The sequence below is a fragment of the Ovis canadensis genome, chromosome 1 (genome assembly GCF_042477335.2).
Source record: "Ovis canadensis isolate MfBH-ARS-UI-01 breed Bighorn chromosome 1, ARS-UI_OviCan_v2, whole genome shotgun sequence".
Taxonomy (NCBI): domain Eukaryota; kingdom Metazoa; phylum Chordata; class Mammalia; order Artiodactyla; family Bovidae; genus Ovis; species Ovis canadensis.
In genome coordinates, this window is record NC_091245.1 from 22,452,545 (window position 1) to 22,478,286 (window position 25,742).

At 52.8% G+C, this 25,742-nt stretch overlaps 1 protein-coding gene across 6 annotated transcripts; it reads right to left on the bottom strand.

The window, feature by feature from the left end:
* Positions 1–5,178: 5,178 nt before the first annotated feature.
* TAL1 (TAL bHLH transcription factor 1, erythroid differentiation factor) lies at positions 5,179–21,960 on the bottom strand. Of its 6 annotated transcripts, XM_069558131.1 has the most exons (6): positions 21,561–21,596; positions 20,732–20,825; positions 18,917–19,085; positions 14,973–15,410; positions 13,596–13,690; positions 5,179–8,739 (listed from the first exon to the last, which is right to left on the bottom strand). In XM_069558131.1, exons 4-6 carry the CDS (start codon positions 15,407–15,409, stop codon positions 8,285–8,287), a joined length of 987 nt encoding a protein of 328 aa, XP_069414232.1. In that variant the 5' UTR covers position 15,410; positions 18,917–19,085; positions 20,732–20,825; positions 21,561–21,596; the 3' UTR covers positions 5,179–8,284. The 6 variants fall into 6 exon arrangements, with proteins under 6 accessions (XP_069414232.1, XP_069414053.1, XP_069414316.1 ...); XM_069557952.1 differs by lacking the exons at positions 20,732–20,825; positions 21,561–21,596 and adding an exon at positions 21,816–21,960; XM_069558215.1 differs by lacking the exon at positions 20,732–20,825 and having other exon boundaries at positions 21,561–21,583.
* Between the last annotated feature and the right edge of the window lie 3,782 nt (positions 21,961–25,742).

Genomic DNA, 25,742 nt, shown 5'->3' on the forward strand with positions numbered 1-25,742 from the left:
CCCAAGCTTCCCAGGTCTGGGGCCGGGGACCCTTGGCCCTGCTTTACCAAAACCAGCTCTTCTCTGAGGGGATGACATTTTAACAGGTCTGCTTAAAGTTCATTCCAATTAAACAAAATTAAAAACTTGGTTAGGCAATTGCAGGAGCCACAGTTCAAGTGCTCCATAGTTGATCGAGCAGCTTCCATACCGGACAGGGCAGATCGAACACGCCCATCACACGGATTCTGTTGGACAGCCCTGGTCTGAAAGGGTGAGAGAGCTCCAGGATGGGGGTCAGGACAGCTGGGTTCTAGTCCAGCTTAGCTCCTAGGTTATGCTGAGCTTAGACAACCCCTTTGCCTCTCGAACCCTCAGTTTCCCTGTCTGGCAACCTATCCCATCCTCTATGCAAGGCAGAGCACAGTCAGTGCTTGACGAGGACCTCTTGGTTGACTCTATTGCCCCACTGCCTTGGATTAGAACCACGTGGAAACAGGTCCTGGGTGGAGCCCTGCCCACCTGGAGGCAGAGGGACCCACCTGTCCTTCCCATGCTCTGGCAGAAAACACCCTGGAGCCGCGACCTGGTCGGGCCAGCCTCTCTGAGTCTCAGGGTCTCAGACGGTTGTCTCCAGGCCAGCAAAGCTAGAGCCAGGAGGCAGGCCATGCAGAGGGCTGGGGTTTCTCTCTCCATGGGCTTCCACAGGCCTGAAGGCCCCCAAAACTCATCCCTCCCAAACTCAGAGAGAGGCCCAGGCAGCCAGGGCCCTGGCCAGGAGGCAGCCGCAGGGGCTGGTCCAAAGGAGAGGGGAGGGGAGGCGCAGAGAGTGGAGAGTCAGAGTCCCGCTATCAGCACTGCCCGTCCTCCCCACTTCCTCTCTTCGAACGGATCACATCCTGTTATTGTGTGGACAGCGAAGGCCAGGAGCTGGGGAGGGAGGCAGGGCTTGGACCAACCAGTGGGGAGAGAAAGGAGGAGCCAGAGGAAATGTCCTGGTGGCCATGGGTAGCTCAGCTGCTCAGCCCTGCCCCAGGTAGCCTGGACAGGGAGTAGGCCCTCCCTCCTCCCCTAGCCTGGATGAAGGAGCAGCTTGCATCTGCCACTGAGAGAAGATGCTGGGGTTCAGGACAGGCTGTGCCGACTTGCAAAGGTACCTAGAAGAATAGAAATGACACCTCCTCCAGGAAGCCTTCCCCAGCCTCCTCCTCCAGCTCCTTCAATTCAGCAGACATTTACTCTGGGCCTCCTCTGCCAGAGCCATGTCTCCCACACCTACTGTTCTTCTCTCACACAGCACTTGTCTCCAGGGTTATCATATTCTGGATCTATTCCACTCCATCCCACTTCCACTCAGCCGAAGATCCCTGGCTAGCTCCCCAGCATTGCCCAGCATGGAGTAGGTCCAGAAGAATTCCTGCTATTATGGATGATGAAGGTTGCCACTTCCCCTCTGCCTTCTCCCCCTGTCCTGTCATTCCAAATACAGCCCTGTCCCAATCCCATTTTCAGCAATAGTAATGGTTCTTTCTACAAAGCATAAGCACTTTACATATATTGCTTTGAAATCCCATGACAGCCCTGTAAGATGGGTGTGAATATCTTCATTGAACAGATGAGAAAACTGAGCCTCAGAGAGGTTAAGTGATTTACCCAAAGTCACACAGCAGGTGCAAAAAGTGACAGTCGTGGAACTTAACCCAGATAAGTCTGACCCCAAAGGCAAGGTTCTGTCTGTGGCCCAGCTGCCTTGCCTGCTCACCCCCACCCATGTCCTGGCCTCTCCCTCCCTGAGCTGCTATCACATCAACTGTCCTCACTGCCCACGAGCCTGTCCTCAAGCCAAGCCTGTTGCTATGGACAAGCTCTCCAGCGCCTGCATGATTGCTCATGGTCCTGGGTAGGTTACTGGACAAGCCAAGCTGCTAACTGCTCCCAGCATAGAGCAAGCCCATCTGCTTGCTCTAAGAGCACCAACTACCTAGTGGCTGTTTCATCTTCCTTTCCTGAGGGGCCATGAGCACTGGATCCAGGTCAGACTTGAATTCAAATCCCGTGTGACCTTGGTGAAGTCCATGTCCTTTCTAGGCCTCATTCCCTCCTCTGGACGACAGAGAGGGTGCCTGGTGATCCTGACTGACTCCTCTCCTTACTCTGAGTCATGAGAGCTGAGCCTCTACTGCTGGACACTGTACCCAGCACCACGGCCTGTCCCCAGCGGGCTGGTCACATGGGCCATAAACCCAGAGGTGGAGAGCTGACTCCTGGGGAGCAATCAGTTGTTGCAAGCTTGGAAGAGGGGAATGGGCAGCAAGATGGAGGGTGGGTAAGGCTGCTCTGAGTGAACCAGATTATCAGCTTCCTCATCTTCATTATTCCAACCATACCCCAACCCAGGTCCAGCCATGGGGTCCCAGCCTGAGAAAGCTCATACCCCACCTCACTATTCACCAACCAAAGCAGCCCAAGGCCCTCTGCCAGCCCAAGGGGCAGAGTCGTCCGTCTACCTCTGACTAACTAGCCCAGGACTGTGGTTTTAGGCAGAGGGCTTTTTTTTTTTTTGCAGGAATGACTCAGCCTCCCACTCATCCACCCCTCTACCCTTTTATTCCACACTGGCCTCAACACCAAGCTGGGAGATTCCATGCAGGAGAACTTCTTCATTCAATAAAATATTGAAAGGGCCCTATGCCAGGTCTGACGCAGGGGCACTGGAGGCGAACAGACAAATCAGACATGACCTCAACCTCAAGGAGCTCGTGTTTTAGTGGGAAAGCAGACAGCAGAGTGGAGGAAGGCCTGTGGGATCACAAAGGAGGCAGCTGACCCCAGAGAGTCGGGACCATCTCCTGATGCTGAGAACAAATTAACCGGATGAAAGGTGGGTGGGAACCGAGGATGGATAGAAACCCAAAGTGCAAAAACTGGACTTTCTTTTTTTTAATTGCAGCCAGAACAGAAAGGCTAGTGCAGTAAGGGCAAAGAGAACGAAGGGTGGGGTGGTGAGAAACAAGCCTGGAGAGACCATTCGGGCGAGGTTCCGTGACCGTCCTTCCCCTTCACGGGCTCAGCCCTGTCCTGCCTGCCACTGTTCAATGAGACATGTGGCCCTGGGAAGATTCCTTTCATCTCTGGCCTCAGTCTCCGCATCTGGAGATGGGGCACCAGGCCAGCTGATCCCCAAGGGCCCAGCCAGCCCGGGCAGTCGCTAGCCTTGTCCTCTGCCTGGTGGCTGCAGAGCTGATGGGCTCTTCCTGAGCTCTCTGGATGTGGACTGCCTTGCCCTCTCCTGGGAAAGGTCTGTCCGGAAGTCGGTGCTCCTCCCTTCCGCTTCTGTATCCATGACAGTCACACTGTGGCCTCCGCCCCTCCCCTGCGGCTGTTCTCACCAAGTCCACTTGCCAAATCCAGTCAACACTCTCAGACCTTTTCTTGCTTGCCCTCTCGTTTGCCTTGGGCTTGGCTAACCACTTCCTCTACCCCCCACCCCAACACCCTTTGGCCTCAGCCTCTTGAAACACCGTACTCACCCTCTCCTGCTGGCTCTCCTCCTACTCTAAGCGCCCTGCCCTGCCTGCCTGCCTCTCATGTCCCCTTCACCATGCTGTTGCTCAGGTGGTGAATGGCACACCCACCCTCACCAGTCACCCCATCCCATGACAGTCTCACCGTCTCTCTGCCCAGAGACCTCCTTGCTCTGGGCCGAAAAGAGGCACACTTGGTGTCTTCCAAAAGCCAAGGAGTTTCCCTGTAGACCAGAGTAGTACCCCCAAACCCTGCATGCCTTCGCCTTCCTAGCAACAGTTGGAAGCACCCCAGGACAGGGGACGCCAAGATCAGTGCATGGTGGGATGAGCAATGCTCACCTCCTAAGGGCCAAACTGTGGGTCCTTTGAGTTCCCCTCTTGGCGTATCTTTTTCCCTTAATACTAACCACCTTCTAACTTTCTATACAATCCACATAGTTGTTAGGGTAAACATTGACTGAAACCATCCACCCTGGTCGAGCACCACTGTAACCATTCTTGTGAGTTTTACGACAGGAGGTCCTGGTAAGAACACGGACCCAACAAGCCACCACCAACCAGAATTCGGTAGAGGTTGAAAGGAGATGCCACGGGTCCTACCACATCCCAGAATCCTTCTCTCTGGCACTCATCTTGGCCGAACAATGTGTGTGCTACCCAGAAGGACCCTGAGTCAGACTGATTGGCAAGACAACCTGGAAATCAATCCCATCACCATAAAACCCAAGCCATGTGGCAGAGCAGTCCTGGGTCCCCTGATCCTCCTGCTCTCTGCCCAGGCACCCCACCACAATAACGTCTCTTGCTTTGTCAGCCTTTGTGTCTCCTCCAACAATCCATTTCCAAGTGTTAGACAAGCGCCCCCTTTCCTGCCCTGGAAGGGGTACCCCTTCCTGTAACATATATGGTTACATGTGTCTGTGGGGTTACCATCTCCCTGCTGGAATTTAAGCAACAGGGATCTCCGTTTTCTTCACTACTAGATCTCCAACACCTAGAACAATATCTGGCCTATGATAGGGTCTCAATAAATATATGTTAAATGAACAAAGGAAAAAAGGTTAAGTACTTCGTTGGAACTACCTACCATACTGTTGAGGTTCCTGAGATCTTCGGCAGTCTGCACGCAGAGGCCTCCCCAGAACCCAGAGTCCCTGCCTCTGTATGGCAGTCTTATCCTGAGCCTTCACTCCCTGCTCTCTCGGCCTCAACCTCTGTCCCTGAGCCCCTCATAAGACTTGCACTCCAAATCAATCTTGAGGGCAATCAAGAGCAGGTATACAAGCGACAAAGGACAGCCTCCTTTGAGTCACTGAGGAACCTGGGACCCTTCTCTGGTGGGACCTTAATCTGTCCTGAACCTAAGATAAAACCACTGCCCCAGACATGGAGCTAAACCCAACACACCGAGGGAACTCTCCACCCCAAGGCCTGGTGCCCAAAGCATAGGTACACGGTGCTGAGAAGAGCCCCCCCACCTCCGTGGGGCTGAGCAGAGGGAAAAGATCAGGAACCCTAATTGGGAGCCCCAGCATAGAAGGTGGGATCACACCCTGGGAGGACAGCTGAGTCCTGGAACCTTCATTTCAAGCGAGACAGGTTCGCGCCATGGCTTCCCTTTAACGTCTCAACTCTCATCCTGGGGATGCAGCATGCAAGCATGGAGTCCAGACCCCTCTGTAAAACTTTTATTTAGAAATCTTCCCAATATATCCTTATATATATACACACATCATCACCACATGGGTTTTGTCGCTAAGAGTCACACGCCCACAGTGTTGGCCTCTGGGCTGTACAAAGGTCAAGGTACCTGGAGCGGTTACTCCTCTTCTGCAGAAAAATGCAGAGACCAACGCAACGCATCACGTACAGTACAACATTGACGGAAAGTGCTGGGCCCACCCACAGGAACGATGCGCTATGTACATGGGCCGGGGGCAAGCCTTCGGTGGGGGCCACGTACCATTGAAACCACAAGTACGACGAGACCACCCCCAAAGGCCGAGACAGTCGTGGGCTGACTACAGATGCTGTGCCCTTTGTTTTGCTTTCAGAAAAGGATAAAGGTTGTACCATCTTGTCATTTGCCACTACAAATAAAATATGAATGTTTCTTAAAAGACATGATTCCCTCCGGTCATTTAAAATCATCTTCATCCTCCTCATGTTTTTTTACCATTTTCCCCTCTTTGACAAATATTATTCTTGGATGGGGAATATTCATGGGTGAAGAGGAGGCAGAGGAAGAAGAGTATGGTGGGGAGAGATGCTGGAAATGAAAGTGAGAATGATGGATCTTCTCTGGTTCTTAACAAAGTCACAAAGCTTTGCCCACCCCTCCCTAGGCCTGTCTTGTACTACATTTTACACATTCTGCCCACAATCCCATATTTCTCTGCTAGACTCCCTTCTATGCCTTGCTTTGGGATGAGACTGAAATGAGGTCAATCTGGAAAGATGAGAATAATCTAGAAAATTCTGAAGTGGGCTAAAGTGGTTTAGGAGCTAAATTACCCAAATACTGCACAGAGAGGCAGTCTGGCCCACTGTCTAGGTCCTGGACTCCGGGTGAGAAATCCCACTGCAGGAATGATACTGACGGGAACAGAGTTCCTTATGGTCTCAAAATGCTTCTACTTCCATGATTCCAATCAGTCCATACCACAGCGACAGGAGACAGGCCAAACCAGGGCATTTATGAGAAAGACATCCAGAGAGAAAACTTTACCAAGTCACACTGCAAGTCTGAGAGAAGAGGGGACCAGAAGCTCAAGCTCCTGCTAGAATGTATAATCCATCTCCTAAAACCCATCCACCATGCTCACTGTGGCCACTTTTCACTCCCAGGTCAAATTAATCGACTGGAAGCAGACACAGCCTTAAGACCTAGAAGAGGTGTTCCATCTTTGGACAGATGGGATTCCTACAGGAGCTTCCAAGTATTGGAAAAGAACCCATCCAAATGTTTGTCAAAATATAATGGGTGGGGAGGTGCTGAAATGGGAGAGAGAGAGTGCTACAAGGGTTAACCATGCGGCTTCCATTCCCACGAACTGGACCTCACAACTTAAAAGGAAGAGTGGGGAATGCAGGGATCATCTCCGTGTGCACGTGACTGTTCCTGAGGCTCTGCCACAGTGAGGGCAAACCACCAAGCTGGAGCCCACAAGGCGTGAGGACCTTTCCCGACAGCTGCACCGATGGTTCTTCCACATCGCTATGGACAGGGCAAAGCCGGAGCATCAGAGCTGGCCGGGATGACTTGAGGATGCAATGACAGGTGTATGGGACTCGTGTGCAGCTTGCTCCATGGGCCTGGGATGTGGGTCACAGGCAGGCCTCACCTGAAGAAAATCATGTCCCACCATCTGGATTGACACAGGAGATCAATGAGGGGGCAGAGGTCCACTCTACAAAAGGATTCTCCACATTACCAAGGGACTTGCAGTAGAATTTCTTTAAAAGATGAAAGGATCTGATTTACAAAAATGTCATGTACAACTTTTAGCGGGGAGCACTCCTCATGCGTTACGCCAGCCTCCCGTACACACTTGTGATGCCTGAAATTTGCAGACTTAGGGATGTTGAAGGTCCTGCTAAGTGAAACTGAATGTGCATGGGTCTCAACTGGTCTCTCACTGGGCTCCCCAGGGCCTAGAGGTGGGGCTGGATCCTTGGTCATATCAAGACCCTGAGGTCCCAAAATAACTGAAGTCAAGCAAAATCCCAAATACCAAGAATTCATAGGACGGAATTTGTCGATTCGGTTTCAGAACACAGCCCAGACCGTCAACCATCCTGCAACAGGGAGGCCCCTCTGCACAGCCAGACCACCAGACAGGGCTGCACATCTCTTAAGACCAGCACAGAGCCCATCAGCACACGGACATCCATGCCCCCCACAAACGGCAACGTGTCCCTGGGAATACAGGCAGGTAGCTCTGAGACACCACCACGATTTGAAGCCCATGTGCCCCAGACAGCTTTTGCTCAATTTCACTATCATTTCTCCTTTGTCTGCCTTCAAACGAAACCTATGGGGCACACTCACAGCCTCAGTCTCGGTCCCCATAGACACAAGCATGAGGAAGGCAAATCTCAGTGGGAAGAAAGCAGAGCTTAGATCCCCAGGGCAAGAAGGGCTACTGGGTTTTCTGACCTTCTGGCCCAGCTAGGTGAGAGCAGGCTGTCTACTGGCCATCTTCTTCAGCCAGGCCCTGAAGAAGGCACCTCAGGGCTTGTGACTCTCTGCAGCAGCTGGCAAGCTGGATGGACCAACATGGGCCTGGGTGAAGATGAGGCTCAAGAAATGGGGAGCTATTGGGTACCTATATATTCGGACAGTGTGGCCACAAAAGCCACCCCAGCCAGCTTGGGAGGGGCTAAAGGCAAGGCAGAGGCTGCCAGACGCCTTGGAGAGAGCTGACAAGCCCAGGTCTCAGCGAAGACAGGGCTCCCGTGCTCCAGGCCAAAAGCAATGCCCCTTGAGCCTCTTACTTAAAAAGTCTTAGGGATTTGGAAAAAGGGGAAGACTGTGCCGTCTTCATAAAAAGTACCTACCACTTTGCTCCATTTTACTGGTCTCCTACTGAGGCAGGAAACAGGAAAACCAGCCCCAGAGGCAGCTGGGACTCCCCAAAGTTCAGACATCAAGGAAAGCTCATCAAGTCCATGTCCTACTTCAGAGCTGCCCAAAACTCACCCCACCTGCCCTAAAGCCCATGGTCCCAGCAGCCTGAGGGCACCCGCCTGGCTGGTCCCGCGTGGCCCCAGACCCATCACCGAGGGCCGGCTCCATCCGCGGCGGGGAGCATGGCAGGATGGAGGCTGAGGGCTGTGTGCTTCGGTGCTGGCTCTTCTGTGTAGCTGTCCGGGCTGGCTGCCCCGTCCAGGGAGCTGCCACAGCTGGAGTTCGGGGAGAGCACATCCTGCAGGAGATCCTCGGGAGGCGCGCTGCCCCCTCCTCCCCCACCCCCTCCGCCAGCCCCCACTACAGGGTCCTTGCCAGGCTTGGCCCGCTGGGTGCCTTCCTCCTCCTGGTCATTGAGCAGCTTGGCCAGGAAGTTGATGTACTTCATGGCCAGGCGGAGGATCTCATTCTTGCTGAGCTTCTTATCTGGTGGATGTGTGGGGATTAGCTTGCGGAGCTCAGCGAAGGCCCCGTTCACATTCTGCTGCCGCCATCGCTCCCGGCTGTTGGTGAAGATGCGCCGCACAACTTTGGTGTGGGGACCTGGGGGCAGGAGGACAGGTTAGGAGAGTGGGTTGGAGATTCCCCAGGGCATATTCTTCTGTGGGGAGGAAGAGAAACCATCCATCGGAAAGCTTGGTAAACCCAGAATGCCTTCTTTCCTTTTGCTCAGAAAACTCTTACTCATCCTTCAAAACCCTCAGCTGTCTTCTCCCTCTCTGGGAATTTTCCCTAACCCCTCAGACAAGTGTCCAACCAACCACCGTGGCCCTATAATCCCAAATCTCCATCACCCTTGATCATGACTGTATGCTTCCAAGCTTGACTCTCCTGGGGGCTCAGGTGGTAAAGCATCTGCCTAGAATGCGGGAGACCCAGGTTCAATCCCTGGGTTGGGAAGATCTCCCGGAGAAGGAAATGGCAACCCACTCCAGTATTCTTGCCTGGAAAATCCCATGGACGGAGGAGCCTGTAGGCTACAGTCCATGGGGTCGCAAACAGTTCGATACGACTGGGTGACGTCACTTCACTTCTTTCCTCTGTGAGCTGTGAGACATTTTAGGACAGGAACCTTTTATAACTCATTCATTCATTCACTTGTGCCAAAAGGCCACATAGCACTAGTCAGATAAACTCTGGAGCCAGACTTTCTAGGTTCAATTTCTAACTATTACTCCCTAGACCATAACTCTGGGCAAATTACCTAAACTCTCTGTGCTTTAACTTCATCACCTGCAAAATGGAGACAGTACCAGAGAACCAAGTTATAAGACTGTCATGTGTATCTAACAACTAACACAGGCAAAATACTTAAGACGATACTTGCCTCCGGTTAAACCTTCACTAAATGTTACTTTTATCCATTCATCAGTTATTTACTGACAATCAGGCACTATGCGTCAAAACTCAATATTCAGAAAACTAAGATCATGGCATCTGGTTCCATCACTTCATGGCAAATACATGGGGAAATAATGGAAACAGTGACAGACTTTATTATTTTGGGCTCCAAAATCACTGCAGATGGTGATTGCAGCCATGAAATTAAAAGACACTTGCTCCTTGGAAGAAAAGCTATGACTGACCTAGACAACCAATTAAAAAGCAGAGATATTACATTGCCAACAAAGGTCCATCTAGTCAAAGCTATGGTTTCTCCAGTAGTCATGTATGGAAGTGAGAGTTGGACCACAAAGAAAGCTGAGTGCCAAAGAATTGATGATTTTGAACTGTGGTGTTGGTAAAGACTCTTGAGAGTCCCTTGGACAGCAAGGAGATCAAACCAGTCAATCCTAAAGGAAATAAGTCCTGAATATATTGGAAGGGCTGGGGCTGATGCTGAAACTCCAATACTTTGGCCATCTGATGTAAAGAACTGACTCATTGGAAAAGACCCTGATGCTGGGAAAGATTGAGGGCAGGAGGAGAAGGGGACGACAGAGGATGAGATGGTTGGATGGCATCACCGGCTCAATGGACATGAGTTTGGGTAAACTCTGGGAGTTAGTGATGGACACGGAGGCCTGGCGTTCTGCAGTCCATGGGGTCACAAAGAGTCGGACATGACTGAGCAACTGAACTGAACTAAGGCACTGTGCTAGGCATTAAGAAATAAAGATGAAGAGGACAGAGTCCCTCCCCTCATGGAGCTCACATGTTAATGAGGATGACAGATAATAAACAAGCAGCAAACAAATAACAAACAGACAGGAAGCTGAATGTAAATGAAAAGATGGAAAGGAGCTGCATGTTTTAGCTGAGGTGGCTGGGGACAGCCTTTCAGAAGAAGTGATGTCTATAAGTCAAGAGAAAGTTGTTCAGTCGTGTCTGACTCTTCGTGGTCTCATGGACTGTAGCCCACCAGGCTCCTCTGTCCATGGAGGAGGAATTCTCCAGGCAAGAATTCTGGAGTGGGTTGTCATTTCCTTCTCCAGGGGATCTTCCCGACCCAAGGAGGGAAACCAGGTCTCCTGCATTGCAGGCATATTCTTTAGCGTCTGAGCCACCCTATGATGGAAGAACTTAAAGAAGAGCCAGCCAGACATAGGAAGGGAAGCTGGAAGGGCATGTGCAAAGGCCCTGAGTTGAAAAACAGTGGAAGCTAGCCTGGCTAGATTAGTGTGGGTGAGATCAGAGTAGTCTAGGTCCAGATTCCACAGGGCCCTGCAGGGATTTTATTCTAAGAGTGCAGAAAAGCACGGAATAAGAGCTTACTAAATATTTGCTAACTAACTGATCATGCTGACAGGTGGGGAATGGAGGAGAGAGCAGTGGGAAAATGACTTCACTGGGGGCTCTCTCCCCCGCCCAGGATAGGAGTGGAGAGACAGCCATGCCCAGGCTTGGCCTGAGGCTCTGGGCAGGTGTCTGAGGGCTGCCTCCATCTCCCATGTCTAGAGTGCACTGAATACACACTGGACCAGTATTCACTAGCGCTCATGCACTAAGACTTGCAGAGCAGGTGCAGACACCAGTGTGCATGTATTGAGCACCTATGGTATACAAAGTACTGCACTAAATGTCCCAGCCTGACCAGGGATTCCCAAATCCAAGAATGGCAAAGGATGGCCCCACTAGCTCCCAGGTCCCGGGGCTGAGGCAGCTACTTCCCTCCCAAACACTGAGGCACAGAGCTAGCTAGCTCCTGGCAGTCCTCAGGATGCTTTGTGCCCTGAAGGAAATGCCAGTCCTGGGATAGTTGTTTGCCTTCCTCTGATGACCCTGGAACCAGACCTCAGAACATGGAAAGTTAGGTAGAGAGAATGGGTCACCTAAGACCCATTACTCATTTCACAGCTAGGGAGACTGCAGCCAAAACAGAGGCAGCCCTTGCCCCTGCAAACGAACTCATCAGTGCCAACACTTTCTGCTTGATCTTCTCTCTCCTACAATCACACACACACACACACACACACACACATGCACACACACCATGTGCCCAATCATTCATCTCTGCCTGCAGTGTCTTAGAAGCTGTCTTTCCAAACCCCAGCAGGCCCCCACCCAGCTGAAAGTGTTAGTCACTCTTTTGTGACTCCATGGACTACAGCCTGCCAGGCTCCACTATCCATGGGATTCTCCAGGCAAGAATATGGGAAGTGTGTTGCCATTTCCTTCTCCAGGGGAACTTCCTGACCCAGGGATCGAATGCACATCTCCTATGTCTCCTGCAATGGCAGGTGGGTTCTTTACCAAAAGCACCACCTGGGAAACTGATTCTTCACCAAAGGTCAGACCCAGGATGGGAAAAACACAACACTCCTGCTGGGCACTCCTACCCTGGCCTCCAGGCCAGACAGAGGGGAGTCCCTCAGCTGCGCCGTCAGAAGGATTGGTCCCTGCCCCGTGGCTCATGACGAGGTGGGGAGAGGAGCATTACGGCTGTCACAGCTAGAGCTACACGGACTCCAGAGGCAGCACCCATCCCAAGCCAGGTCCTAAAAGCACTTTACCCTACTGGTTCAACAACCTGTGAGGAAGCTCTTATCCTCCCTAGTTTACAAATGAGAAAACCAAGGCCCAGAAAAGTTCAGCAACAGGAATCCACATCAAGTCCTGACTTTAGACCTTATGTTAGTAACAGCTCCACTTTTATGGACTCCTTTTGGTTAAGTCTCTGATTTCAAAATCCTGCGGATATATCTTGCACCCTCATCCTTCCCTTCACCTCCATCTCTGTCTATTCCTCTCAGGTCTTTCTCAGAGAACTACCAACCTCTCCACAGCTTCCTCTTGCCTGAGTCTATGCCTTGCTCCATGTCTTCTGTCTCATTCTCTCTGGGCACAGAATAGGTGCTTGGTAAACCCTGGGCATCCAGAGTGCACTGGAACTCCAGAAAGTCCTTCGGCTTTGAAGAGCCTGCTCTCCTGCCCCCTGGTGCTGGGCCCCCTCTACTACATCTGGTCAACCCTGGGAAGAGGGACGGGGGTCCTTCAAATGTCCCCCTCCTCCAGCTGCTTCCTGAAAGTTTGGGGCCAAAAACTACTCAGGTAGTTCACATTAAAAGTGCTGAAACCCCTGGGATGGGGGAAGGGAGGGAGTAGGGTAGAATCTATGGTGTCAGGAAGGGAACAGGGACAAGAGGGGCCCACTTTGCATGGACCTGGGACAAGACCTTTAAAGGTACAATTCCAGGCAAGGAGGAGACTCCAGACTCTTCTTCCAAGAGGACTTTGGAGAAGGTGCAGATAATCCCCGGAGGTCGGTGCTTAGAGTCAGGGGCACCATGTGTTTCTGCCCTCCCCAGGGATCCTTGGTGTTGAAGAAGACTCTTGAGAGTCCCTTGGACTGCAAGGAGATCCAACCAGTCCATTCTAAAGGAGATCAGCCCTGGGATTTCTCTGGAAGGAATGATGCTAAAGCTGAAACTCCAGTACTTTGGCCACCTCATGCGAAGAGTTGACTCACTGGAAAAGACTGATGCTGGGAGGGATTGGGGGAAGGAGGAGAAGGGGATGACAGAAGATGAGATGGCTGGATGGCATCACCGACTCGATGGATGTGAGTCTGAGTGAACTCCGGGAGTTGGTGATGGACAGGGAGGAAGAGTCGGGGACACGACTGAGTGACTGAACTGAACTGAACTGAGGGGTCCTTGCCGAGTGGAGAAATGGAGCTAGAGTGGAGACAACTAACAGTGGAGGTTTGAGCTAAGCACCACAGTGTGTCCCTCACTCCCATGCCCTCTCTTCCCAGGACTGGGTGGCAACCCCCAGCTCCACCCATCACCTCTCCTAGTCCCAGGCCAACAGGGCAAGGACTTTGACAGTTAGGGGCTCCAAGACAGCTCACTCATCCCTGTGAGACACCTAGGGAGTTGTCCCTGATGGTCCCGGCTTCAGGGGCTCTAGCAGCTTGAGGGACTGAGTGTACAAGTTGGGGGTGGGAGTAAACTCACCGTCAGTAATCTCCATCTCATAAGGGGAGGGTCTCCTCTTCACTCGGTTGTTGGTGGCGAACATAGGGAAGGCATCTGGCTCCCCAAAGAAGCCACTGTAAGAGGGAGCAGGCAGACCACAAGATCACAGACCCTCCCCACCTGTTCTTGAGCCCCCAACCCCTGAAAAAACAAGGGCAGCCCTGGTCCCTTCGCACCAGAATTGGGGCTAAAAGGAACATAAAACACACACACACCCCTCACCCAGCCTTTCTCTATGGTTAGACAAGCAAGGGGAGGGGGGCCACATACCTGCACACCCTACACATACACACACACACACACATACACACATACTCAATGGCGAACACAGGGAGCAAACACGAAAATGAACACACATACTCCCCTCCCCCATACAAGCGCACAATCCATAGACACCTCTGCGCCCAAACAGGTGCTCACACAGATAGACAGCCTTCACAGCTGGAGTGTGCAATTCCTGCGTCTCATAACTGCACCTTGTTCCCTACCCTCAGCCTCCCCTCAGCTTCACCCCAGCCCCATGGGACCCACGGACAGACAACAGACAGGAAACCCTGACTCAGTCCTGCTGACATGCTCCCCCATCACCCACTCTACTGGACTCTCCCTAGCTTCTTTCTCCGGCAGCCAGCCGGCAGGCTCCCCACTGCCCCACACTGTCTCTCCCTGCCTCATCTTCCCGTCTCCACCCCAACCCTGCCTCCCGCTCTCCACCACCTCAGTGGTCCCACCAGGGAAACTGACACCTTCACACCAAAGGAAGCACTAGTCCAGGCCAGAGATAGCAGCTAGGAGAGGAGGGGCTCAGGAGAGGAGGGAGGGATCCATTCCCCAGGTGGAGGGGAGATTCCCGAGGAGCCCTCTCCAATCACTCTCAGATGCACGTCTCTCCCCTGTCCACTGAGGGTTGCAGAATCCAGAATAATTTCACACCAGAGCGCACTGAGACACACTCTTGCCTGGTACTCACACTCACAAGACTCCTCCAGTCCACCCCGCCACCACCACCACTACCACCACGCAGCACCCCGCACTTCTGCTCACACCCAGCCGCATGCCTGCACTCCCCCGCCTCAGCTTCTGCGCTCCCTGCACGCGGAAGACACAAGCCATCCGCACACTGGCCCCTGCGTCCACACCCACGCACACACATACACAAACACATTTGCAGAGGGCTCCTTGCACGCGGTCTTCAGCCTAGGGTTTTCCGTCTCCGGGTGTAAATCCCCTCTCCCCCTCTCTCCGCGAGCTCAGCCACTCGGCCTGGCCGGGAGGGGATGGCTGACTCCCCACGTGCGGAAGGGGAGTCCCAGGGCCCGCGCCGCCTGCCCACCCGCCCCTCCCGCCCGCCCTGACCTGCCGAGAGAGGCCAACGGCTGGCTGAGGCTGTAGAGCAGCGCGCGGCCGGGGGCGGCGGGGGCCGCCAGCGCGGGCGGGCTCAGCTGCACCATGCGGCCGTCGCCGGGCAGTTCCGCGGGGGCTGAGGCGGGCGCGGGCCCGGGTGGTCTGCACAGCTCTGTGGTGGGCACCCGATGGCGCGCTTCGGCCGCCGCAGACTCGCGGCCCTTTAAGTCCCGCGCGGCGCCGCCCCCACCGGCGGGGCCACCCCCCGGGCCGCCGGCGCGCGTGCCCAGCTCGATGACCGGGGGCTCCGCCGGGGCCGCGCGGCTCGTCTCCTTGGCGACGCCGTTCAGCAGGACCAGGTGCGGGGGGGCCATGCGGGCCTCGGCCGCGTCCCGTCCCTCTAGCGGGGGGTCACTGTGTGCCGCCTCGCTCGGCGGCTGCTCCGTCATCCTGCGGGTAGACAGACAGACAAGCGGACGCCCGCTCAGACCACGGCCCCCAGCCCACCCACGCTGGGGGGCGGGATGGGGCGGCGCGGGGGGCGGCTGCTGAGGGAGGGGGTGAAGAGCGGAGGGAAACTCACGCACGAAGACGTGAGAAGACGCGGACCAACTTAACGCCACGTGGACACACACGAGCCCGGGGTGCTGGGGCCGGAGAGAAAGGGGGGTCTCCGGTTTGGGAGAAGAGAAGGGGATGCCTGGGAGACAGAGACTGAGGGCCGAAGGGACAGAGGTGGATAAGCACCAGAGACATTGGAAGAAAAGGAATACAAATCCAGCCAGCGCAAGAAAAACAGAGTTGGGGGGTAGGGGAGGGAGGAGGAAGGAAATGCAAAAAGAGGCGAGAAAGAAATACCACCCGTGCCCCTTCTCGGGGCCGCACGGGAAGAGGAGGGAGCAAATCCCCGACCGACTGTGCTCTTCCCGCCCCTCTTTTGGTTTTGGCGGGGAACCTGTCGCGCGGAGGTGGGGTGCTTTTTGCAAACACCCTCTTCTTTCAACGTGCCCCCAGCCTGCCGCCACATACCCACATACGTACACCTGGAAATCTGGTGGGGGTGGGGGTGCGGGAGTGATCAGAGCTGGCAGAGAATTATCCAAAGGAACTCAGCTCTCCCTTTCAACACACATTCACCACCACCCCCGCGGGGGTGTCGGTCTACACCCAGCAAATCCACCTGTGTTCTGTGGAGCCGCTGAAATGTCCAGTGACCCTTTACTCCCACCAGGACTGGAGATGGGTCATCAGGGAGGGAAGAAGATGATCCAGGCCCTACCTCCCTGCACACTGTACTTCCTTTTGCTCAGCTGGACTCAGCAGTGAGGTGGGGGTCTAGAAGGGAGGCCTGGCTGAGGCGGTGTGGAGCCCGGACATTGGAAGAGTAGTGTTCTTAAGGCCACTGGGCTCTGGGCGCCCATCCACGAATGTGAGGAAGGGGTGTAATGATGGCTGGGGAACTCCTCCAGCACTCACCCATCTCCCTTTCCCACTTCAGTGTTGTCTTCTGGGGAACAAGAGGAATACCTCATATATGCATTTAAAAGCACTATGCAAATGCTTAAGTAAACATTATTATAGGCAGAGAGACTGGGCCCGAAAGGGGACTGCCTTGCCCAAGGTCACAAAGAGTGGGACTAGAACTCCAGTCTCTTTGCAATCCTCCAGTGCATGCATGCATGCTAAGTCGCTTATCTGCTTATCTTCGGTACACATATATTCATATATCTCATATATCCCCCATATATATCCCTCCCATATATCCCCCCATCTCCAACCAAGGACATTGCTCTCCTCCTCAACCACACTCCAGGGTGACTGCAGGCAGAGTGATTGCATTTCCACTCTCTCCCAGTTCTTCCATAACATGCAACAACCACCACCACCCCTACACACACACACAAACCGAAAACAGAAAAACTATGAGACTCCGGGTCCAGAGTGTGAAAATATTTGTCACTTTTAATAAAACAACAAAAACATAACCAACTCGACAGGCTTTATAAGACGTTCAAAATAAAGTTTCTGCTATCGGAATTATATAAGTGGGGTATTTTATAACAGAAAAAAAATACACAAAAATCCAACTCAGCCCCAAGCAGAGAATTCATTCCTGGCAGCCATTCTGCCCCTGCACCGCTCTGGACTAGTTGGCCTGGGAGCCATCCTCCCACCCCAGAAGAAAGATGGGACCTTCTGAAACCTCCAGATGTCACTCAGCTTAGTTGCCACCAGACACAGCTGATGAATAATCACCATTCCAATTATGCTCCTGCCCTAAGTCTGCCAGCCCCATGGGCTGGACCCCAAAACGACAAAATTCCCTTAGACTTGGTATACCCTGGCTGCAAAGGCAGTAGGTCCGCAACACTTCATTGGAAGCGAGTTTATGATTATGGTGGAAACAATAGGTCTATATCCACAGAATGGGACTGCCAAGACACTTCAGTCACTAGAAATGCACCAGAAGTATACCACTAGAGACTTCCTGGCTCCCGTCAACAGTGAAATGCATTGGAAATATACAGTCCTCTGGCAAAACATACAAGCCCCAAGAGGCTGGCTCCCTACCTTACTATCCCCACGCACCGTTGTGCACCCAGTGACACGTGCTTCAGTCTCAGCTTCTAAATGAATGACGAGCAGTTCACTATGCAATCGCCAAAATGAGCCCAAGCTCTCCTGCTTATACCTTCTGATTCATTCTGAGTCTCTGTGTAGGATCAGATCTCAGGGGGTGGGGGTGGTGGGAGTAAGTATTTTAGATGAGTTGACTCTGGCCCGAATGCTCTCTCCAGATGCCTATAAATATCTGTATCTCTCAGACTCCCCCTGAGAAACCTATAATTGGTCCCCTGGGCTTTGTGGCCAACCTCTCCCCGCCCCTCCTGGGACCTCAGGAAAACCCTGCTTGCTCTCTGCAACCAGGATCACCCAAGGCCAGGGATCCCGACTCTTGAGGAAGTCACTGCAGAATTCACTTTCGGTGATCGGTGATTAAACCCGATCACTTGGCTTTGGTTAAGATTATCGAAACGAAAGCCTAGTGATTTTTACTTGTTTTTATTAGGGAAAATGAAGAAGGGGAGTGAGAAGATTGCAGATTTTGAACTGAACAGCGCTGGACTATTCGACCATTACAACTCCTCTTTGTGCGACCAAATCCCAGCTCCAAGCCCCCTACCTCGGCTCATCTCCTGTTGCCAGGCAGGCAGCCGGATCATTTCCATATGTGTCTGAAGGAGACCGGAGAACCTGAGAGCTCTAGGGGCAGACACCTGGTTTCTGGCAGTTCCCCATCCCCAGCAGGGAAAATTTTTTGTGTAAAAGCAGCCTCCGCCATGCCCTGGGCTAGAGCCACTGCCTTAGACTTGGCCTCCAGTCGGTCCCTCATACTGCATCCACACACACCCCCACCCCGGCATGACCCCCTAGGGGAGCCCCAAGCCTGCACACAAACCACAATCACCCCAGAACAGAACCACTTTCCCGCTGCTACTGGTGTGGAGGGGTGTTCGAACGCAGCCCCACCCTAGGCCTGAGGCCCCCGACTGGGCCCACCCAAGTTAGGACTGCGTTAGCCAGGATGGCTGCGGCCTTCTTCCTGCCGGGGCCCTCCCCTCTCCACTGCACACAACCTGACCTATCCGAATACAGCCGTCCCAAAGTTATGAGCCTTGTGAAACATTTACGGAACCATGGAGCATTAGGGGGAATACAGTCCAACTAACTGTTCTTATGCGGGAAAGGGCCCTGCTGGAAGCCACAGTAGCAGAGGCCGCAGTCAGTGGCAGAGTCAGATCTCAGGATTCCCAGCTCTGGGTTCATCCTCCTCTCCCCCTCCCCAATCTGAAACTGGACTGTCCTCTGTCCCCAGCTTTCCCCACCTCAGGCCAGATCCCAAGGCCTTCCTGGTGACTGTTTCCATCAGCCCTGTCATCCCCCCAAAAACTCACCTGGGGCATATTTAGAGAGACAGGCCCCTCTGAATAGGATCTCCACTCCTCCGGCCAGAGAGAGGTGGGAGTCGAGGTCCAGGTTGTGGACGGGGGTCTTTGCTCTCCCCGTCTCTCACCGAGAGCCCGGCAGTTAGGCCAGTTAGGCCGCGGTGTGGTCCTGGGCGGTCTGCCGCGCCCAAAGCGAGTTTCCAGGAAAGATGGGGGTGGAGAGAAAGGGAGGGCAAGAGGGAGGGAGAGAGAGAAATGGGGGTCAATGGCTGGGAATTACCTCATGTCCTCCTCAACCAACCCTGGGGATCGCCAGCAGCTTTCCACCCCCGACCTGCAGGTGTTTGAAGCCTCCCCCACACCCCCAGAAAAAAGAACCCGGCACCTGACCAATCAGGAATAACTACATAGTCCAACAACAACAGCTCGCGGCAGACTGCCCTGAACATTATCGGACCCTCCAACCCGGAGGGTTCAGTGTGGCTCGTTTGTTTTCTAACAGCGGTGGGCTCTGGAACCGAAGTCAGGCGAGTCAGAGCTGCGGCCACAGCACCGGAGTCGTCCGCAGCCTGGCTTGGGTGGGTAGGGGGATGTGTGTACCAAAAGGGGGATCCAGTCTTTAGACCGTGGTCGGTGGGACAAAACCTCTGAGAAGCCCCATTCTCTCTCTGACTCTCACCGCCCCACCTCCAACCTAAACCGAAACCAGAACCCAATTCCAAAGACTACTTTCCCGAAGGGATACAACACAGTCTGAACCGCAGAAATCAGAGAGAATAGGGGGAAGGGGGCAGAGAATCTGATGTATCCAGGTCCCTTTTTTTTCTTCCTACCGATTATGGGAAACAAACAAAAAAGGATGAGGAAGGGGAAAATAAGGAAAGAAATTAAAAAAGAGAGAGAAGGAAGGTCCTGCCTCTCCCTCCAACCATCCCTACACAAAATTTTCGATTCTTCCGTATTCAAGTCAGCAGAGTACAAGAGAATTCTATTAATTCTTTGCAGCAGTAAACAAGGAAAGGAGGGAGGGTAAAAATAAATCAAATATTGCTTCCCAGGGTGTAGTGGCAGGGAAATTTAGTTTGCCTTTTTTCTTTTTTTTCCTCTCCCTGTGGAAGGTTTTGTTTAATTTGTTTTGCTGAAATCGTACAGTTTATGGCCACACATCGAAGTCTTGGATTAATAGCTAATGCCACCTTTTTTTGCCCTGGCTTTAGTGAAAATACAGTAATAATTGTTCCCTGCAGTTTCAATCCAATGCAGATTTTCTTTCTCCTCTTCTAATTCAAAAGGGGGGAGGGGTGAGAACAAGGGGAAATCCAGTTGTGCCCGGTGTCTTAGGTCGGGGTTAATTTTTGCTTTAGGATGGAGTCTCTGTGCTCCTCCCTCTCTCCATTTCTCCCCTAGTCACAAACCCAGCAACTTAAAAAAAAGAGCGCTGGTGGGAGGAAACCCCCGCTGCTTTGTTATCGCCCCAAAGAAGCTAAAAGGGACTAGTCGCTCCTACATGACTATTTTAATTAAAATATGATGGTGATGACGATGACTGTGATGGTGATGATGACATTAGCAACCACAACCACTGGCAAAACAAAATCCTTTCTTTAGGAGCTAGGGCAGCACTGACCTAGCCCGGCCCTGGTCATCGATGCGACGGGGTATCTGACCCAAGCGGGAATGTGGCTCACCCGGGGAAGGGGTGGAAAAATGTTCCTTGGAGATGATCCCGAAGTCCCCACCCGAGGCGCGAGGCCTGGAGAATGCGCCCATTGTCTTTTCCTGGCCTCTCCCGCAGACCCCGGCGGCCGTACCCGTGAAACTGACCAGAAATGGACGAAGCCTGAGTGCCGCGGGAACCGAAGCTGGCGGCTACCGGCTTGAAGGCGCGGGCCTCCGCGAACGCTGCTCAGCTTCCAGCCTGGAAGAGGCTCCCACTCACTAACAAACCCCTCCAACACTGAGGCACAGACTGGCCTCCGGACAGAGCAGCCGCTGATCCAGCTGCTCATCCAAGCCAACACTGGCTTCCGAATACATCATAAATTGGAATAAAATGTGAAATCCCTCACCCCGCCCCCATGCCGCCTCCTCAACTTGCGCATCCATCTCTCGCTCGTTCGCCCTCCCCTCCACCCCCAGCGATTTACAAATGCACTTCCAAAGGACACTAGCACACAGCCACACAAGCCGGGGTGGACAAGGCCACTCGCGGACCAGCCGCATAGAAGGGAAGCAAAGTAAGCACAGCGCAACACTGCCCCACAAGCCGACTCGGTCAGGCCCAAACATTGTCCAGCAGGACACAACGAAACCGATCAAATGCAATCGCTCCTAGGCGCACGACCCAAGGTAGTCAGGATCACGGACGTCCAAAACAACGACGAGACTATCCAAACACAATCGAGATCAAGCAACCCAACATACATGTCGAGAAGGCAAACGAGCATAATTGTATCTACAACGATGAAAACGCAGAAGGGCCTCGGAGAATCCGAATCTATACACCGAACAGCACAAGCACCATCACACTTGGGACACACAACCTGTCGCCTGGAAGACCACACTCAGAAGTCAACACTGTCCATAGCTCACACACGCACTCTCAACAATTCCACTGCATGCCCACAACCACCAAGAAGAAACGAAAACCAACCACCGCCTCGCGCATTTCTGTATATTGCGTAAGAAAAAAGGGAAGGAAGGAAGAGAGTCTCCGAGACGGGAGGGGCGGCGACGGCGGCGGCGAGCGCAAGGGCGTCCCTGGAAAATGCCCCCCCATCGAAAGAAACCGAGGGAAAAGGAGCGGAACCTTGTTTTTGCGAGCGGGCAAAAAGAGGGAAGAAATTGATGGGGAATTCCATGAGAGGCTGCAGGTTGCCTTCCCCTAGAAAAAGGCCAGAATGCTCACGTTTTGCCGCTACTGGGGGACGCGTGTGGCCATTTTGAGGCCTGGTCCTTAGTGCCGAGCCCTCCCCTCCCCCCGGCCCCGTCCCCGTTCCCCCGCCCGCCCGCGCCGCGCCGCGCCGCGCCCGGCTCCTCCACCGCCGCGCTCTAATCCCGCTCACGTTCTAGGCCTCGTTAGCATGGGCCGAGGCGCGCGGGGGCCGTGTGCGCCGCGGAGATAAGGCACTGCCGCGGGTCCGCTCGCCCCCGATAAGCGCCTCGGCCATTATGGGCCAAATGATTCATTTTAATTTGGCAATTTCACCGGAGGGGAGTGGGGACTGGTTGCACGGCTTTGGGACCGGCCCCGGAATGCGCCACGGAGAGAGCTGGGCTCTGTGTAGGACCCGGCGGGTGCAGCCTCATTACAGATCCCGAGGCCTCCCGGATCTCCCGGGTCCCCACAACCTCAGTCCCTCCTCCTTCGAGACACATTTCTCCAACGACTCGCATCTCAGCCAGACCACAGCACCCAAACGGTCACATCTAACCCTTCCTTCCCTGACATCTATTCATTCTAGTGTCCTAGATACCCGAATTTCAAGGGACAGTTCCTCTTAGCCCAGAAAGCTCCCCAGCTCCCACCCTTCCCACTCCCATCCCCCCTGAACCTTGTCTCTTTTCTGCTCTAAAATGGAGCCTGCTTGCCTGAATGTCTGGACTGAGGTTTCTCCAACGGGCTCTAGGGAGGAGGAACTGGTGACAACTAAGTGTTTAAAATATCCATTCTACTGAGTTGCAGGCTGAGCCCAGAGCTCGGGAACATTTAACATTTTAATCTCACTACTGAAGCACTGTGGGCTTCCCTGGTGGTTCAGTTGGTAAAGAATCTGACCACAATGCAGGAGACCCAGGTTCAATCCCTGGGTCCGGAGGATCCCCTGGAGGAGGAAATGGCAACCCACTCCAGTATTCTTGCCTGGAGAATTCCAAGAACAGAGGAGCCTAGCGGGCTACAGTCCATGGGGTCACAAAGAGTCAGACAGGACTGAGCGACTAACACACACTGAAGCCCTGTACAAATACTAACTGATTTCGTTCTCACAAACAATTCTAAGAGGTTGATGCGGTGATCTTCACCTAACAGATAGGGAAACTGAAGCACAGACAGGAAAAGTAATTTCCCCAGTGTTACAGATCTATTGAGTGGTGAAACCTGAGTTTGAAGCAAATTTGGCACCGGAATCCTCCAGAGCCCATCCAGAGCCTAGGCTTGGAGGACAGATATGGGCTCAACTCATTGCAGGAGCCCAGATCTGTACTGTGTCCTAAAAATCTGGGTTCTGTGAGAGGGCAGGCAGTGAAAAAATCTGGCTTAAAACTCAACATTCAAAGAAACGAAGATGATGGCATCTGGTCTGATCACTTCATGGCAAATCAGGAAAGAATGGAAACAGTGACGTTTTATTTTCTTGGGCTCCAAAATCACTGTGGATGGTGACTGTAGCCATGAAATTAAAAGACCCTTGCTCCTTGGAAGAAAAGCTGTGACAAACCTAGACAGCATGCTAAAAGGAAAGACATTACTTTGCTGACAAAAGTCCATATAGTCAAAGCTATGATTTTTCAATAGTCATGTACGGATGAGAGTTGGACCATAAAGAAAGCTGAATGACGAAGAATTGATGCTTTTGAACTGTGGTGTTGGAGAAGACTCTTGAGAGTCCCTTGGACTGCAAGATCAAACCAGTCAATCCTAAAGGAAATCAAACTTGAATATTCATTGGAAGGACGGAGGCCAAAGCTGAAACGCCAATCCTTTGGCCACCTGATTAGAAGAACTGACACATTAGAAAATACCCTGATTCTGGGAAACATTGAAAGCAAGAGGAAACAGGGACAACAGAGGATGAAATGGTTGGATGGCATCACTGACATCCAGCTTGCTCACTAACAGCTCTGTGAGATGGTGAAGAACAGGAAAGCCTGGCATGCTGCAGTCCATGGATTCGCAAAGAGTCGGACACTACTGAGCTGCTGAACAACCACAAGGCAGTGGGCTCAGCCTATGGAAGGTATATAGATTCATTGTTTTACTGTGGAAGCTCAAATACTACAAGTCATGTAGATCTGAACCTCAGCTTTCTTATCTGTAAAATGGGAGGGTAACAACCCCAGAGAACTGTTATCATTATATATCATTATATAAAATGATCTTTAAAAGGTGGTGAGGGCAATAATTTATGGAACCTTGCCCAGGCTGACATCCTATGCACTTGCACATAGGAGTTCTGGTTATCATTACAGAGAAGGAAATTAGGTCATGAGGAGACGTGACTTTATCAAAGCTTTCAGTGACCTAGAGGAAAAGCCAAGACCCAAACTCAGTTATCCCGTTCCCAGTCCCCAACTCTACCCACCAGGCAAGGCTTCTTTGTCCTTCTAGCATCTTGGTTTTGAGCTCCTTTTGGAGCCTGAGAATTCACGGAACAAGTCCCATTCGAAGACTGAGTCCAGAGTGTGTCCAAAGCCTGAGTCCAGCTCCTCCTTGTCTATCAGGTAACTCTCTGTAAAGATACAGTTAATTCAGTGCAGCCTGTTCCCTCTGTTTCTCTTGTGCTCTCTGGTGGAAGTCAGGATACCATGTGGACATGGGTAACTTTACAGAATCCTATGGAAGAGAGGCTACCCATGTCCTGGGAAAAAGTCTAATTCCCGGACGTGCCACAAAGCCTGCTCTGGCCCAGCCACACCAACTGCTGGGCAAGGGACTCAGGGGAGAGGTCTATGTGGTTCACTCAGCCCCATCTCCCCAGGGCTCTAGCCCTGCTTCACCCACTGTTAGTTACCAAATTCTACCCCTTTATTAGTCTTCTTCATTTAAATATTTATTTACTTGACTACACTAGGTGTTAGTTGTGGCATTGCAAGATCTAGTTCCCTGACCAGGAATTGAACCCGGGGCTCCCTGCTTTGGGAGCAAGGAGTCTTAGCCACTGGACCGCCAGGGAAGTCCCTGCCCTTTTCTTTCTTGAAACCTCTCTGCAATGGGGGTGGGCTTTCATCTCTCCCGTCTCTGGTTTCTGTTGCCTTTGCTTGGCTGCATCACTAAATAGAAAGGGTGGGATTCAAATAATTCCAAATTTAAAGCCCAGCGCTACCACCCTTGGGCTATGGCACCATTGGGCAAATCATTTCACATCTCTGAGCAACTGCGAAAAGGGAGAGCCCCGCCAGGGAATGCTTTCTTAGAATTGATGCCTGGGCTGAGATGGGAGAGTAGGCTGAGGGGTAGCTTAGAGGACTGAGCACTGAGAGCCTTCCAGGTAAACCAAGGGCTGGAGGAGAAGAACTTGAGGTTCATAAAAGGAACAGAAAACAGTCCAGTAATGGCTGAAGCAAGGCTGTGGACAATTCAAAGAATTGAGGAGGGGACCATCATGTTTATTTGGTTGGGTGTGGGAGCGTAATGTCCTATACAGGATCAGATTTGCATTTCTAGAAAGCCATTTGGCTGCAAGGTGGAGAAAGGGTGTGTGGGGGTGGGAAGGATGTGGGGAGGTCAGTTCTGAAGACAATGCAGTGATTCAAGGAAGGGGGATTGGAGAGGGGACGGGAGGGGACGAGGGTTGCCAGGAAAATGGCAAGAGGTAGATGACATGTATTTAGAACACAAATCAGGTGTAAGATTTGGTTTGGCGGGGTGAGGGGCAAGGAGAGATCCAGGAACCCTCTGGGTTTTTGGCTGAATTTGCCTCGATGGGTGTGTTAGTCCTGGTGATGGAGGCTTGGAAGCCAAAGGGAACGATAAGGGATTCTGCATTTGGTTTTAAATGTCTCGAGTTTAGGTGCCTTGGAGGAACCGCCAGGCTGTTGGGTTATTTTACAGGGCATTAAACGACCCCGCCGGGCACCCCAAGGGCTGTGAGCAAGGAACAGGGACAGGTACGGC